Here is a 16,412-nt window from a genome sequence, read left to right on the forward strand (position 1 = left end):
TCTTACTGTTATGTCCACTGACTGGTCACAGCAATAAATACAGTATTTTTGCAAATCCTCAAGCCTCTCCACACCCAGGGTAGCCTATTGGCCTATTCATTAACAATATGCAATTTCAATGCATGTTTGAGAATTGGTATGCTGATATATAGGCCTACTTTAAATTATAATTAATAAACAGTCCAATGCTGCCTCAACACTTATACCTTGTTTACTTTTTCTTTTTTTAGGGAGAACAGGTCGACCAGCTATTGATGTTACCAGAGAACAGATCGAATTTCTGCTGGCGCAAGGCAATTCAATTGCAAAAACTGCTGAAATACTTGGATGTTCCTCATCATTTCTGTACAAGAAGTCAAAGTTGATGGGTATACCTGTCAGAAGTATGCGGCCTGCAATAGATGATGGTGAACTAGAACAACATGTGAGGCAACGCCAATATCCTAATTCTGGAAATGAGGTAATTGGTGGTCTTTATTTTTAGCCTGTATTTAATTCACACTTGTGTGCCATTGTTTTTTGAATATCAAGAAAATGTAGATCTTTTCTTAAATGTGTTTCAGATTATTCGAGCCCTGTTGCGCACGCGGGGTGTCTTTGTTACACGGTCCAGAGTGCGTGAGATGTTGACACGGGTGAATCCTACTGCTGCTGCAAGGAGATGGAGCCGGACAGTTGCAAGACGTGTTTATCATGTACCTTACCCCAACAGTTTGTGGCACATTGATGGGAACATGCGTCTGATAGGGTTATTTTTACCAGACTTGTCATACTTACTACCCGACTTGTCAATATATTCTTTTATATTTTGAAGAGAACTTCAGCAAGTGAAAAACTGGAGTTCACAGCTATATTGTTTCAAGACTACTGTCAATAGTATTATAATTTCAAGTAATCATTTTATTTGTTTTTCAACCTTTCTAGATGGGGCTTTGTCACTCATGGTGCAATTGATGGATACTCCCGTCTGATTACTTACCTCAGCTGCAGCACAGACAATGGTTCCACAACAGTGCTTTCTCAGTTTTTGAAAGCAACCTGCCTCTACGCCCTACCATCAAGAGTTAGATCTGACCATGGTGGTGAAAACATCCTTGTGGCTTTATTCATGCATCTAGTTCAAGGACTTGAACACAGAGGTTTCATAACCGGACGATCAGTTCACAATCAGAGAATTGCCTTTGGCGTGATGTATTTTTGCATGTGTTGCAGCACTTTTACCATATGTTCTACTCCTTAGAGGATTCAGAGGTTCTAAACCAAGATAATGATGTCCACAGACTATCACTGCATATTGTTTATCTTCCGGAGATCCAGAAAAGACTGGAGCAATTTAGACAGGCCTGGAACCTCCATCCGTTGAGAACAGAAAATAATCGCACACCAACTCAACTCTTGACAGAGGGCATGCTCAGAAATATTGCCACAGACAGCACAGCTGTCAACAATGTGTTTGGGGAAAATCCCTACAGCGACCAAAACATTGAGGCCATCCTAGCGCAGTACGGAATTCAAACACTGCCTACACTTGACGAGGAAGAGTTCCCAGCTGTAAGGGTAGAGCCACCTCAACTCATCCTCACTCGGCAATATCTGTGCACAATGCAATCCACCACTTTTCTGATCTGAAGATTAAATATCAGGCTTGCTGTACTGCAATTGTCAGTATTTTGCAAACTGATCAGGTATAGTCCAATTCCAAGCCCAGAGACATTTTATTGGTTGCATACATTATCCAGGATGTAGCTAATGCCGGGTGTGCCAGTCAAGACATTGGAAGTAGCAACAAGTGTTGTCATGTCATATTGTAGGCCTATTGTTGGTTGACAAGCGCCGACACACCCTGCCTGACTCTGTTTAGGCTACTCTTGTGTAGGGGGATGGGCTGTATAGTTGCGTTACTGCTCCCATTGTGCTTGGTAAACATTGTACAATAAATAAATATACATTTGATGTCTAACTAATTTGCATGTCCTGCCCACAGGTGCCCAAGAGGCTGGCATCATGCATGGTCATACGTCTTCAAAACAAACGGAACAAATGTGTATTATTGCAAACGCTTGATCTAAAGTGATAAAGTCTTGTTAGTCCGAGTATTGATCAAAAGTCCATGTTTGTGTGAGAATGTTTCCATTCTGCCTAGAAGCCATTTATTCTTATGTCTATTAGGCCTTCTGCTATTGGGATGCTGATTTAAAGGATTTGTTAAATTATAGGCCCTGCATATAAATACACTCAACAATGCATCATTGTAGCACTGACCACTTTATTGAGAGTGCAGCAAGTGGGGATGACCACAGTAAAGAGAACAACAAGTGCCACAGAGGCAAGGAGCACTTGTAAGATTTGGACATAGAAAATATTTAAAAGTGCATGAAATTGGACATAACATTAACAGAGTACCACATCATTAAAAGTGAAGGTGCAAGTGCACTTGGCACTTGATGGCAGCTGTGGTTGATGCCCAACTAACAGGCATTGTGGCCTGTGTCGTGGGCCCAGCATTGGCAGAGTGGCAGAGGGTGGGCACAAATCTGGTGATGGGGTTGTGATTAGAACAACAAGTGCCAAGTTAAAGAGCACTTGTAAAACTAGAATGTAGAAAACAATTGGGAACAATAGAGGCATGCCCTCTAACAACCTGCACTGAACAATTTTAAAAACAAACACGGTAACATTATGCAAGACCAAAGGTCGGCGCTTGCAAAATTCCCTCCATCATATGTTTTTTAAACCATTCATAAGAAGAGTGCAGCGGCAGGCATAGTGTAACAATACACGTGTTTGCTTCAGGGAAGATTCGGTTCTCTTCATGAATGAACTGTATTTGAGGAGGGTGTGGAAATCCCAGTGGAGGGACTACAGAGGATCCAGACGAAAATTCCAAAACCCTCTCAAGGGTGACTGGACTGCATTCTCCTTCTGTTACACAAGAAAGTGGTGTGAAACGGTGATTAAGTGATGCCTTTCACACCTTGATAGAATTGGAGAAAAGTTAATTTAAAATAAATCAAATGTTTTCACATACAATATTGTTACTGGTAGAATAATTAGTATACCTTCTATGTCAATCAACCAGTCACGCCAGAAGCAGATTGTCATATTTTCTCGGTTTCTCCGGTTGCTGCCCTGCGCTGAGAAGTCTGGAACAAATAACTTGCACAGGTCCTTCGCCTGAAGGGGAATTTCCTCATTGACAAAGAAGTTGAAGAACACGGCCGGATTCTCCCTCATCTCTTTGAATAATCCAAGGGTTTTTAACCCATCAGCAAACCTATGAAAACATGTGACAGTGTGAGTTGTCCTGGGCTAGTGAGTTTAATTTCTCGGACAGACAAGACAGGTGAGGCAATTACTTACTGGTCCAGGGCAGTCGCCAATCTGCCGTTGACAAAGAAGTCAGCAGCTGACTGGACAAGGGAGTCCTTCTCTTCCAGGCTGGACACATGTCTCAAGGCACCTATAATACTGAGACTATCTGCTGCCTCTGTTATTGCATTGTTTGCCTCTCTGACTGTTGTTGCATCCTGTATCTAAAAAGAAAAGACAAATCGACAGAAAGAAAGACAAAAAATAAGAAAAGACAGATCGAAAGATAGTGAGTGGCACATAAAGACAAGGATAATTAAAATGTGCAGGAGTCTACAATCCAAACTTGGCTTACAAGGACACCTATCCTATATAAATTACATGTCAATAGTTGTACACTATGAAAGGAAGCATTTCATAAATAGAAAGTTAATAGAAAGCAACTGGAGGGCTGTGTCACAGTAGACTGTACATTCAATGTCTAACACCTTTCTCCTTCTTACTTTCATCAACTGCTCCCTAAAAGTATGGTCGCCAACTTCATCGACCGTGGCCGGGGTCGTTTCTATTCCACAGATTTGCCGGAAAAGCCTTTCCGAGAAGAAATGTGGACCAACTCCTCCATGAATGATGCACACAGCTATCATTTTCCCCACCCAGGTGTACAGTTTACTCTGTAAAGCTAAAATGAACACGTACAAAAACCACAATAAATCAGGACAGGAGAAATAAGGGAGTGCAATAATTTAAATAGGTTTCCGTGTATACATTTCTAGAATTATGCCAGTTGAATGAAGACAGCCCCAAGAATTTGGGCTTCCTCACCTTGCGTATCAAGACGCAACTGCCGGTCTTTCTCATGTCCATCGAAGATGTTTGATTGGTGGACGGCCCTCATCAACAGCCTTAGGTACTCTCTGGTCGGGCCGCCTTCGTCAACTGCCCCTTCACCATTGTCATCTTCATCCACAAAGACAACATCCAGTCTTGCTTCAGGGTCGAAGGACTTCCGCTTAAACGCCCGCAGGCTACATGGTAAAACATTGTCCCTGCACACATTTATTTGGTTGCTTGTTGTTGGAGAGAAGCAGTCATCTACTTTGCTGACCAGTTTTTTCAATATGGTCTGTAGATCAATCCTGCAACCAAAGAAGTTCATACATTTTATTCATATGCCAAATATGTACCATGTTTTCTAAGTTTTAACCACCTGCTTAAATGTTACAGGATATAAGCATCACACTGACTTTGGTTTAGTGCTAGTCCTTTTTATGGTATAGAAAATGTAATATTTACATACACCAAAAACATCAATGTCAAGTTAATGAGAAACACATACTCATCCACAGGTCCTCTAAGGTGATGTGTTGATACAGGAGACTGATTTTGTGAAACCGTCTCCTCTTGTTCATCAAGATCAATGATTGGTTCCTGGACAGGTGAAGGAGGGAGTGATGGTTCTTCATCAGTCAGGATTTCTTGCGGTTGTGAGATCAGAGTGAGCGATGACTGGATAGAGTTCTCAGATGGCAGAGGCTGGAGAGAGGGCTCAAACAGCAGTGAGTGGGTGGAGGTCACAGAGAGACTTGGCTGGGTTGAGGGCTCAGACTGGAGAGAGGGCACAGAGAGACTTTGCTGGGTTGAGGGCTCAGACAGCGACGACTGACCAGGAGATGTATGGTTTAGGGCATGAGCTCCATCATTTTGTTGACCTGAGAGAATTTCCTGAAGACAAACATACACAATACATGAGCTTGCACAAAACAAAACAATTTTTCATTTGAGACAGGAAATACAATGCAATATACATTTACCTGTACATGGTGATTTGAAAACCAAAGAACGTAAAGAGTTGAGGATGGTTTTATGCCATGATCAATTATTGACCCGGCGGAACTGCTCTCAATTGATCTTGATGATGTGGCTTCTTGTACCACAAAGATTTCACTGGCACCATCATCTTGTCCCACAAAGTCAAACAAGGTCTAAAAATATGTGAAACAGTGTTACACCAGTGACGTTTGACAACCCACTGTGACGACACTTGATATTTTCTCAAGCTGAACACACATCACCTGAATTGGCTCACACAAGCTGAATTTCCTCATGTTGAGGTGTCCATCTGGATATTTAAATTTGATCAACACCCCATCAGAGGGTACCTCACATGCAGATAGACGCTGATGTCTTGCTTCAATAGCCTGAAATGTTATTGCTCTCATTAAAAAGAAAATTCAAATTAATCTTCGGCTAGTTCATTCAAACGAATATTACAAACAAACCTTTTGACGCCTTTCCTCACAGGCCTGATAGGCTAGTTTCTTCCTCTCCTATTAAAAGACCACATTAAAATTATTTATGCATACTGTAATATCATTTAAAACATACAAAATAACAACTTGGAAATTTTACCTTCTCCTGATCCACCAACAAATTGTCATTATATTCCTGGTCTTGCTGGGCACGTATTGCTTGCCATTCTTGAAGAGCCTAAAGTAAAACATCAAAAATGGAATTTCTCACCATCACCATCAAATAGGCCTACACATACTTAAAATAATAGATTCTTTAATGTCAAAATTTGTTACCCGATTTGCAACCACACTTTGAGCTTGGGTACTCTCAGCCAAAGGGGCGGTCTCATCTTGTACTGGAGCAATTGAGAGTGGTGGGAATGAAACCATGGATATGGCAGAGGATGTGGATGCCACCTGGCAGTACACAGAAAATCAAAACGTACAAAAACTGTTTGCCTGGGGAATGTAACTGCTCAGACATCACAGTATAATAAATACATATTAGAAAAAGACAAAAACACCGTTTATATCTGCCACTCATCAAGTGCATACTGATCTTAGATGTGCAATCATTTCAATATGGACCTGATCTGAAACCACATTTTCCTTAGCCACCTGTGAGGTCTCATCTGCTGCTGGAGCTGCAGAGAGTGGTGGGAATGAATTCTGGGACATGGCTGAGGGTGGTGAGGTTTCCTGAGGTCAGAGAGGGTAACTTCAGTTACAGGCAGACATTACAGTTAACACATTTGATTGTAGTACATTATTATTATTATAACTGTCAAGGTAAAAAAAACATAAACAGCCTATTTCTAAGAACCTCAAAATAGGTTACAAAGGTGAAACTAACTTCAGCACTGTAGTATGATATAAATCCCTGTGTATATAATTCCATACCTGCAAGACAGTGGCTCGTGGCACGATGTAAAGTCTGCTTTTGCCAACAGCTGTTTTTAGTTCCCTCACAGAACTAACATTCAATATCTGGATTTTGCGTCCTTTGCCTGTTCTTGCCAATTCAAACCCAACCAAATTTAAGCTTATGTGAGGGTAGCTGTGACAAACAAAGCTGTTTAATTCCGCTAGACTCCAGTTCAACCCAATCTTCGAGTTTGTGCGGCTGTCTGCTGAATCTTGCACAGGTTTTCCTAAAAATGGAAATGTAAACATCAGTATAATCTGCTTCTAGTGGCAAAGTAACTCAGCCATTAGTTGCTAATACTATATTCCCGATATTTCAGGAATCCTCGCAAACTGTCCTTAGAGATCTTGCCCAGACTCCTACAATGTTCGCGAAGACAGTTTCAAAGACGATAAATTCCACAAATCAAGGCTTCCAAACTGTTGTCATATTTTCAGAGATAATCAGTGTTGCCAACCACTAAAGTAGACCTGTATGACTTCCACAGCTAACCTATGATAAGTTGTGCTTCTACAAAGTTTAAAGCTAAACAAAATTTGTATATGACTGAGATGAGGGAGCCTGGTTTCACTCCCAAGGGCATCACACAGTTGAGCCTCTGAGCATAATATGTGAAAGAACATTAACATATGATATATGGTGTAGCTGAGCCTCCGAATGCACCACCTAGAACCCACACTAACCATAACCACCATTGACTAACTTTAGATAGCTGATGCAAAATGATTCATTGGGAGATATTCCTCAACACTTTCAAAATGATATCTTGGCATGAGAAAGTGTTGGAAGGGCATAGGTGTATTTATTAAAATGGCTACATGGAAACTTTTATGAAAATGCATTAAAGAGTAAACAGCTCTACAATATTTCTTTAAAACAAATGCTAAATGTATTTTAACATAATTAAATGTCTCCCAATACACAGTTTTACAAATGGGACCAGACAGGCTCAAGTTAGAATGAAAAAAGCTTGTTCCATAGTTTTCTTGGCAAGAAGGTTGGATAATAAGGTGTAAAAGTAAATAACACTCAATTCTTATGTGCTTCAATCTCACATTACCTAATCGAAGTTTAGCAAGTTCATCAAGTGTTTTTGTTGGGGGCAGAAAATCACTATCTGGCCCTGGAAGGAGGAAAAGCTTTGCTTGCCAAATAAGGTTTTCCCTGCGGCCACCAGATCCTCCTGTAAACACAAATACATAACTGTCAGTCACTCTTCGCTAAAATCTATATGAATAATATGGACAATAAGATACTAAATAAAACAAATAAAAAGTTCACATGAATGTACTGAGGGGTGTATGGCATGCAGGCAGAGAGGGACTGACCCTGTGATTCAGTGGGTGGTAAGGTGCTCTATTATAAAGTGCGTCATGGTTAGGCCATGTTTATACATAGCAGCAGGGTATTCTGAAAAACGGCGATATTGAAAAAAATTCTGGTCACACCAATGATAAAAACAACCAGGGAATTAGGGATGGGAATTTCGGCTCTTTTTAGTGAGCCGGATCTCTTGGAACGGCTCACCATATTACCGCTTACTGTAGTGTATACCTTTTATAATGGTGCCATGCCGTAATTCCGACGCTCATTTTGAGAATAGTTTTGTGATTAAAAAAAAAGAGAAGAAGAAAAAGTGTTTGTGTAAATTAGAGGCCAAACCCCGTGGAAATATCTGCGTTTCCCCTTCGTGTAACCCCCAGCCCAATCTTCCGGCGATTTGATTTCGCCCTGCAGCTTTTGCACATGCTACAGTTGAGCTTGGTCTAGCAATAGCCAGTCATGGTGGTAGTGCAAATAAGTCCAACATTATAAGGATAAAGTCGAGAGACCAGCATTAAATGTTATCAAAGTGCAGTAATTAAATAAGATTTGAAAAGTAAATTTAACACCTTTCCGACATTGCCCTTTTCATCTCACATTTTTGAGGAAAAGCGGGGAACATAGGAGCCTTTTTTTAAAAAAAACGGGGAACATAGGGATGACCCCCCTGCTAGCAGCTAGCAAGTTAGCAGCTCACGTACCAGATTGGGAATCCCTGAGGTAGCAGCTGAATTAACGTTACACTTAAATACGTATGAGGCTGTGAATTATGCTGCAAATAACTTTATAGTAACGATAACGAAGCACGATAGTCAACCCGGAAAAACAAGATAGGTTAACATATTTAACAGCTAACGTTACCCCGAACTTCTGCTAGCATATTCTGCTAGCTAGCAAATGGCCAAACTTACCCCGAACTCGTGGAACTTCCCGGCGAAATAGTCTTCTCGTTGAAGAAAGTAATCGGGAATCCTCATTGCTCGTTGCCAGCTCCTGCCTGGCACGGGCTGCAGCGTTAAAAATACGGTTAAAAACCCCGACCCCCTCGACTGCCGGCTGCTGTGACATGGTACTAAACTGATCCGTGGACCGACGTAATCAGTGAACACAGGTGTATTGTGTGAATGATGATTAACGACAACGACCTGCTCCGCTCCCGTCTAAAGTGGGAGGCGGTCCTATAATTTGTCATTACAGATATCTGAAACGTAATTTCGCCTAGTCAAAACTCTAATTTAAGATATCTGTAATTCAATTTTGACTAGGCGGAATGAAAGTTACAGATATCTACAACTTTAGATATCTCTAATCAAAATTAATTTCAAGATATCTATAACCTGATAATAGATATCTACAATTAAATTATGACTATCCCTAACTCCAGTTTGAGATATCTACAACGTCGTTTTGACTAGTCTTAACTCCAGTTAGAGATATCTACAATGTAATTTCGCCTAGTCAAAACTTAATTTAAGATATCTGAAAAGGGACATGTAGATATCTTGAATTGAGGTGAATTAAAGATATCTTGAACTGGAATTATGACTAGTCAGAATCAAATTGTAGATATCTCCAACTGGAATTACAGATATCTACAATTCAGTTGCAGATATCCGTAATTCACATAGTGGATATCCGCAATTGAATTGTAGATATCTGTAATGAGAAACCCCATAGACATGAATGGCAAAAATGACGTCATTTCTCCTAGGAGGAATGTCTTTGTGGATATCTGAAATGACAGTTGTGGATGGGGAGGAATGTAGTTGCGGATATCCAAAATGTTCTCTTTGATTAGGCAAAACTGAATTGCAGATATCTGCAACACATATCCAGTCTAGCGAATTTATGTCAAATCGGCTTGCCATACTGCAGGGCCTTGCGATCAGCAGCGGAACAGCTATCATACCAGGCAGTGATGCAGCCTGAGAGCATGCTCTCAATGGTGCACCTGTAAAGGTTTGTTAAAGTTTTTGCAGCCATGCCAAACTTCTTGAGTCTCCTAAGGAAGTATAAACGTTTTTGTGCAGTTTTGACCACAGAGTCCGCTTGTTTGATATTGAATGGCTTTATGAATAAACATTACTCCCTGACCTTACCTGACAAGGCCACCTCTTGTGTATTTGAGACGAACTGTATCAACAGACAATAGGTGTGTTTCTTGCAAAATATGATCTTAGATTTAATTTGTTTTAATATAATTATGACCTGTTTTATTTTCACTATTTTATTTAACACCCTAAAATTCTCTCTCGCCTCCGTATTTTCCCTGGAAACTTTGTCACTTGCTTCAAGTCATTACACAATTCTAATTTAACCAATTAAAAGTAACTGCCAAAATACATCAGGAGTACCAAAATACTTGATCGCCGTAGTCTGCCCTCATACAGTTTCGGAGTGTTCCTATAAAAACAGTGTACTTAGGTACATACTTGTAACTTGGCCATGCCCTGCTTATGAAATCAGCCGTAAATACAAATATTTGGCAAGGAATTTCTTTATTAGTTTATGAAAAGCACAACAATTACAGAATTCCAACAGCACAAAAAATAAAAGAACCATTCCTATATACCGCCCAAGAGAAATACTATAACATGGGTTCAACATAGCTTTATCGCCATTTCTTCTACGCTTCTCAGCTTCCCTGTCTCTGCCCAACTTCTCAAGAAACTGCTCCGCCTTGGCCGGTGTGTCGAAGATACAGGATCTGCTGCGGTGGGAGACCCAGCGAGCGGGAAAGACGATTCCATACCGAACGCTATTGGCTCAGAGCCGCTACAGTCGAGGCACTTCTGCTGCCTGGGAATTTCGGTACGAAGAGCGGGGAAGTACATCACTTGCTAGTTCTTGTAGAGCACTATCCGTTTCGCCCTGTCTGTGTTAACTATACGGCTCCATCTCCAGAGCCTCTGGAAGCAAACGCTCGAGGTATGAGCAAGTGTTGCTTCCCTCTGCACCTTTGGGAAGACGCACCAGCCTTAAGTTATTTCTCCTGCTACAGCCAACTACTTTAAAAGTAAGCGTTTTAACCTCTTCCTGGAGAGCCATGGCAGTTGCCTGTAATGCCATGATGTTGTCTTCTGTCCAAGAAATGCGTACCTCTGCCCGCCCAGTGCATTCTTTGATTTCCCATTCACCTCCCTTTCACGTAGGTGAAGGGGTGCAGAAATGCCTCACTTCCACTGCTTCTGTTTCTTCTCCTTCTGCCATCTACATACATCATTTCGCTGGAAAGACGGTAATGGAGGTGATGTCTGGGGGACGTTGGATCCTGAGGGATTAAATTAGTGTTGAAATTGAACCTCATTCTTGTGGCGATAAACATAGTTTTTTCCGGCCTGACTGTCGTCAATTTCGATGCAGATGTTGACAGAAATCCGCCATAAACTAGATGCCAAATGCCAAATAGCTTATAGAAAAAGTTGATTTTTCTCAGTTTCATAACCAGTTATAAACTCCTTGTAAGGGCTTTAAAGGGATAGATCACCCAAAAATGATATCTACTCATCACTATACAAATAGAGGGGTGAAGTGTTTGAGTCCACCACACACTTTTGGAGTTTCAGGGGTAAACAGTATTGCAGTTAAATCCAAAACCATTGAAGTAACTGCAATGACCTCAAAACTGAGGTCATTGTCCTTGGCCCTAGAAATAAAGAAACATTGTCTTGTCTCCTTGAATTGCTTTCTCTTGGCTCCCAACTGTACTGTGAGGAACCTTTGATTTATGTTTGACCAGGAAATATGAGAAACATATGGTATCGAAAGGATTCAAATAATCTCTCTCCCTCTCAAAGAGTTCTTGAAATATCATATTCACAACAATGGGACAGACGGACAGACATACAGGGTGGAAGGCCAACTTGAAAACATGCCTCCGGCCACTGGCCATCGTGGAGGTATCAAAACACGATATATAGAGAGGTAATTACTGAAAGTTCATAAACTGAGTAGCTACTGCAGTAAAAATGCAAAACACAAACCATATGAAAAACAATCTTATTGGTTGTAAATGTAACCACCATATATGTTTATCAATGTGGAACATTTATAATTGTATTTGATAATATATATTGATGGTTTAAACTGAGCACTGACTAATTTCTTTCTTTGATGTAATTCCCAGCATTTCATCAGTATTTCTTGACATTTAGTATTTATAATATGCTGTATAAGAAATTTAAATCAATCTATATTAAGTGCATAACAGTGTGTTGAAATTCGTACTATTAAAGTGACTTTTATGTGTGTTTGTCCCACTTTCTCCAGGTGAGACACAGCCCACATGAGGATGGACACTACCAGTCTGCTGGTGTTGACCAGTGAGCCAGTGAAAACCATAGGATTGATTGTCCATCACCACAAAGTGAGTGTCTCTGAGACAGCCACATTCCTGTTGCCACTTTCTACAACACTATTTCATACTGCCACAATTTCTGTTGCTTAGGTTGATTTAGAGGCAACAAGGCAAAAACCAAGCCCTCTGCAGACACAGGAAATTAAAATAATTTGAAAGTGACTGAGCTTAGCTGATGTAAGCTTAGTTTCGAGTAAGGATAGACTGTTAAGCTCAGGCACAGGTCGTCTCAGAAGAATTCAGGCCTCTGCGAAAATGATGATCCTGGTGTTGTTACAGGGTGGAAGGGACTTCTGCTTGCCATGGCTAGTTGGGATACTTCAGGCTGAATCTGTTGAATGCATCATATATCGCCTGTCTGGAAATAAAACACATGCAATCAGTTTCAGTCACTGTGTCATATTTGTTCTATTTTCTGACAACAGAAACTGAACATTAGCTTTAAATTGAATTTTTCGGCATTAAACTACTGAGAGTGAGCATCTACAGAAGGAGAGAAACAAACAGATATGAGGCTGACACCAGCAGACACACAGGATTTCAATAAAAGGTTATATGTCATTAAGCACATTAGAACAAACCATATGACTTCAGTCAACACCTCCTAGGCACATATGGATTAAGATTTTCTGCTGAGACGAAATCAATCAATTTGGTCCATTCGAGTCCAAACTAGGCATGTAAGACAAGAGTCCCGACCTGAAGACATTTATACAGAAATCGTGACTTAAAATCACAGCGCCCCCTCGTGGCAGCAGGAAATGTATTGTTTTTGGTACGTCTTACACTTGGCTGTATTTCTCCTCATCCACTTTGCGAAACCATGTCAAACTGTGTCAAATGGGTCTCAAGACATTGATAATGTAGCCATAAGATTACTGTGACTTTCCATCATGCGGATTATTTATGGCGTGGCATCAAAGTTCAACTCGCCATGACACATGAAATCGCTGTAACTTCCGTGTTTATGCTTCCATCTCCCTCAAACTAAATATGTGTATCAACAGCCCCCCCCGAAGATATTCAGATGGTTTTAAGGAATGGGCGTGGCAAAATAACTGACTAGCGCCCCTAAAGAACAGCAGTGGCACTACGATTGGTCTACATCTACAAAAATCGATAGGGACATGTGTCTTTTCATGACAAAGAAATAAGTCTGTTGTACAGATATGCTAGACCACACAGGAAGCCCGCCATTTTGGCCATATTCCACATTTTTACTTTGATATACTTGTTGTAGAGCTTTCATCAGATCAACAAAGCCAAGCGCTCGTCTCCGCGTTGCATGCGTTTGTGCACTGCGGCAAGGATAAACGCTTGCAACGCGGAGACGAGCGCTTGGTCATCGAATGCTCTTTCTTCACATCAAATCAAATCAAAGTTTATTGTCACATGCACCAATGACAGCGTCATCAGAGCAGTGAAATTCTTATGACATGGCAGGCAAACATCTACGCAGTAGGCGACTTTACAAAATGAAAAAAAATAACATACTATGTAACATAACATATAACATAACATTGTAACATATAACATATAAACACAGTCAAGTGAATATTAAATTAAGTAATATGAATATATATATAACATATAACATAGTCAAATTAAAGTCAAAGTTAAATGAAGCAGCAGTTTACAGGGTGAAGAAGTGGGGAATATTAAATAAAATGAATATATGTAGAGTAAGTGTATTTGTATGAGTGTGGGAGCAGAATGTACATGGTGACTGTTAAGGGGGTCAGTGTTGATAGTTCAGAAGCCTGATGGTCTGGGGGTAGAAGCTGTTTGTGAGTCTGGTAGTTCGTGCTCGGATGCTCCGGTAACGTCTGCCAGACGGCAACAGTGTAAGAAGTCCACAGCCTGGATGGCTGTCCTTGATGATCTTACGTTCTTTTCTCAGACATCTTGTATTGGTAGATGAGTTGCACGGACCTCAACAGACTTGAAATTGCCTGTGCTCGGGCCCGTTAGTGCTACAACGTGGCCTAGTTAAATTTTTTATATTCTCTTTTATATTATTTAACTCAAATTTTGTCTTTTGGATGTAATACTCTGAGCATTGCTAAAAGAGAGCCTGTGACCGAAGCATTTCATTGCCAGCGACTGCTTAATGTTATTGTTGTGCATTTGATAATAAACTCTTTAATCTTGAATCTTGATGAATGGATGGTTGTCACTGGGACACAAAGATGAAATTATTCGATTTCAGTGGTAAAATGTGTTTGTTCTTCAAAAAGGAAAGACAATTTAGCTTGTCTCATTTTAACCTGCACAGCTTTTTCTGCGTGACTAAATCCTGGCAGCACACAGGTTTACTTCACTGAACCAGAGAAAGTGGGAATAAAGAGGAAAGTTAAATGTTTAGTTGTTAATGTTTGTTGAGAAAAAAGAAGAAATGGTAAAATCTAACTTGTAAATTGTTTCTAAAATTAAAGATGCCTTTTTCAAAAGCACTTTATTATATTTTTTAAAAGCAAACTCGTTTCAATTATTTAAATTGAAATGAGAGTACACTGCAATTCAGTGTAAAAATGTATAATAAACATTATTGAAATACTTTATTTTATTTGATGGTTGTGAGTTCAAACAGACATTGATACAATTACTATGCTACTTCAAGATAATTATAATGAAATACTGCTAAACTTAATTTTTACAGTGTTGATATTCCTTCAGAAAGTTACTTGAGTTATACTTTGTTTTTCACTTATTTTGTTGATGGACAGCTTAGTGTAGATTGATATATTCCTTTTACTTTAATGGACCAAGCTATTTCACACATTTTATTTGAGAGATATGGGACAATAAAGCCTGGTTACTGGGCTATCTTTTGTTGTGAATATTGCCTTGAAGTGCATATTTTGTTTGTTGTCACAATGGATTGTATTTAAGAGAAGATTATTAAATAAATATAAATGAAACAAGTTTTTAAATTTTATCTTTGATAAATGTATTATGTTAATATATTTATCAATTAATAAAAATAATAATTGTTAGATCAATCAATAAGTGTAACCCTAATCTACAACACTCCTGGGATTCGCTCACTTTGACCACCGATTCATTAGGGACAACAGTAAGAAAGCCACACCCCTAACCAGACTCACCTCACCTACAGTACCTCTCCCCTGGTCTCCTAACGCTGAATAAGCATTCACAAATCTTAAGGCTCTGTTCTCCAACGCTCCAGTTCTCATGCACCCAGAGCATTCCCTTCAGTTCATGCTAGAAGCTGATGCTTCGGACACAGGGGTCGGGGCCATCCTCTCCCAACGCTCTACAGAGGATGGCAAATTATACCAAGGAGCCTTCTTTTCTCACTTTTTTCCCCAGACGAAATCTATATTATGATGTGGGTAACCGTGAGCTACTGATGGTTCTGGAGGATGGGCGACACAAGTTGGAGAGGGTGGAGCATCCCTTCATTATTTGGACATCAAACCCTCGGGAAGCTCGGTTGGCCCTGTTTTTAGGAAGGAATTAATTTAATCTCACCTACAGACACGGTTCCTGCAACCAGAAACCAGATGCCTTCTCCTGACAGACCCCCAGCAATTCCCCATTGTCCATCCTCACTCCTTCGTGTTGTGGCAGTTTCTTTCTGGGAGGTGGAGTCCAAGGTTATGGAAGCCCAGCAGACTGACCCAGGCCCAGGTAACGGTCCTCCTAACCGTCTCTATGTCCCTGTCCCCATCAGATTGCATATTTCAAGACTAATGTGCCATCCAGGAGTCGAACACACGTTAGGATTTAATAGACAACATTTGTGGTGGCCTACCATTGCCAAAGACACTCAGTCCATCATCAACTTCTGCGCCCGCGATAAGAGCTCTCACCAACCTCCCTCTGGACTGCTTGACTGCTTTGCCTATCCCCAGCTGTCCCTGGTCCTACATTGCTGTGGACTTCATCCCTGGTCTCCCTCCATAGACAGTTGACACCACCATAATCACCATTATGGATCGTTTCTCCAAGTGAGTCCACTTTGTTCCTCTCCAAAAACTCCCTTCAGTCCTGGAGACCACTGACCTCATGACACCCTTTCCATCTGCCTTTGTTTCACTCCTAGGAGGAGGAAGTGGCCGTGCACTCCGTTAAGTCACACCTGCGCCGCTTCCGTAGGATCTGGAGGGAAGCCAGGGCAGCCCCCCGATTCGTGGGTCAGTTTGAGATAGAGAGGGTCATCAACCCAGTTACTGTTCGC

At 40.7% G+C, this 16,412-nt stretch overlaps 2 protein-coding genes across 6 annotated transcripts in view; both read right to left on the bottom strand.

Annotated features, from left to right (window-relative positions):
- Positions 1–2,246: 2,246 nt before the first annotated feature.
- LOC133958531 (G2/M phase-specific E3 ubiquitin-protein ligase-like) lies at positions 2,247–9,122 on the bottom strand. Of its 4 annotated transcripts, XM_062393393.1 has the most exons (14): positions 7,589–9,118; positions 6,504–6,754; positions 6,192–6,302; positions 5,898–6,020; positions 5,722–5,799; positions 5,592–5,639; positions 5,385–5,510; positions 5,124–5,294; positions 4,649–5,034; positions 4,135–4,448; positions 3,813–3,991; positions 3,361–3,533; positions 3,060–3,274; positions 2,247–2,922 (listed from the first exon to the last, which is right to left on the bottom strand). In XM_062393393.1, the coding sequence occupies exons 3-14, from the start codon at positions 6,279–6,281 to the stop codon at positions 2,678–2,680; spliced, it is 2,148 nt and encodes a 715-aa protein (XP_062249377.1). In that variant the 5' UTR covers positions 6,282–6,302; positions 6,504–6,754; positions 7,589–9,118; the 3' UTR covers positions 2,247–2,677. The 4 variants fall into 4 exon arrangements, with proteins under 4 accessions (XP_062249377.1, XP_062249375.1, XP_062249374.1 ...); XM_062393391.1 differs by having other exon boundaries at positions 6,222–6,302; positions 6,504–9,118; XM_062393390.1 differs by having other exon boundaries at positions 6,504–9,118.
- A 1,210-nt stretch (positions 9,123–10,332) lies between these two features.
- abhd18 (abhydrolase domain containing 18) overlaps positions 10,333–16,412 on the bottom strand; it is a 52,594-nt gene continuing 46,514 nt past the window's right edge. For both annotated transcript variants that reach the window (XM_062393417.1, XM_062393416.1), the window contains one exon: positions 10,333–12,566. In XM_062393417.1, the coding sequence (XP_062249401.1) occupies positions 12,515–12,566 (52 nt within the window). In that variant the 3' untranslated portion in view covers positions 10,333–12,514. The remainder of the gene's footprint in view (positions 12,567–16,412) is intronic.

This window comes from Platichthys flesus, chromosome 8 (genome assembly GCF_949316205.1).
Source record: "Platichthys flesus chromosome 8, fPlaFle2.1, whole genome shotgun sequence".
NCBI lineage: Eukaryota > Metazoa > Chordata > Actinopteri > Pleuronectiformes > Pleuronectidae > Platichthys > Platichthys flesus.

Coding starts and splice junctions, on each gene's coding strand:
- LOC133958531 (XM_062393390.1), bottom strand. CDS start 6,776: ATGTTTACATTTCCATTTTTAGGAAAACCTGTGCAAGATTCAGCAGAC. Junction 6,021..6,191: donor AAAATGTGGTTTCAGATCAG/GTCCATATTGAA, acceptor GTGTACTGCCAG/GTGGCATCCACATCCTCTGC. Junction 4,449..4,648: donor CTTAGAGGACCTGTGGATGA/GTATGTGTTTCT, acceptor CTTTGGTTGCAG/GATTGATCTACAGACCATAT.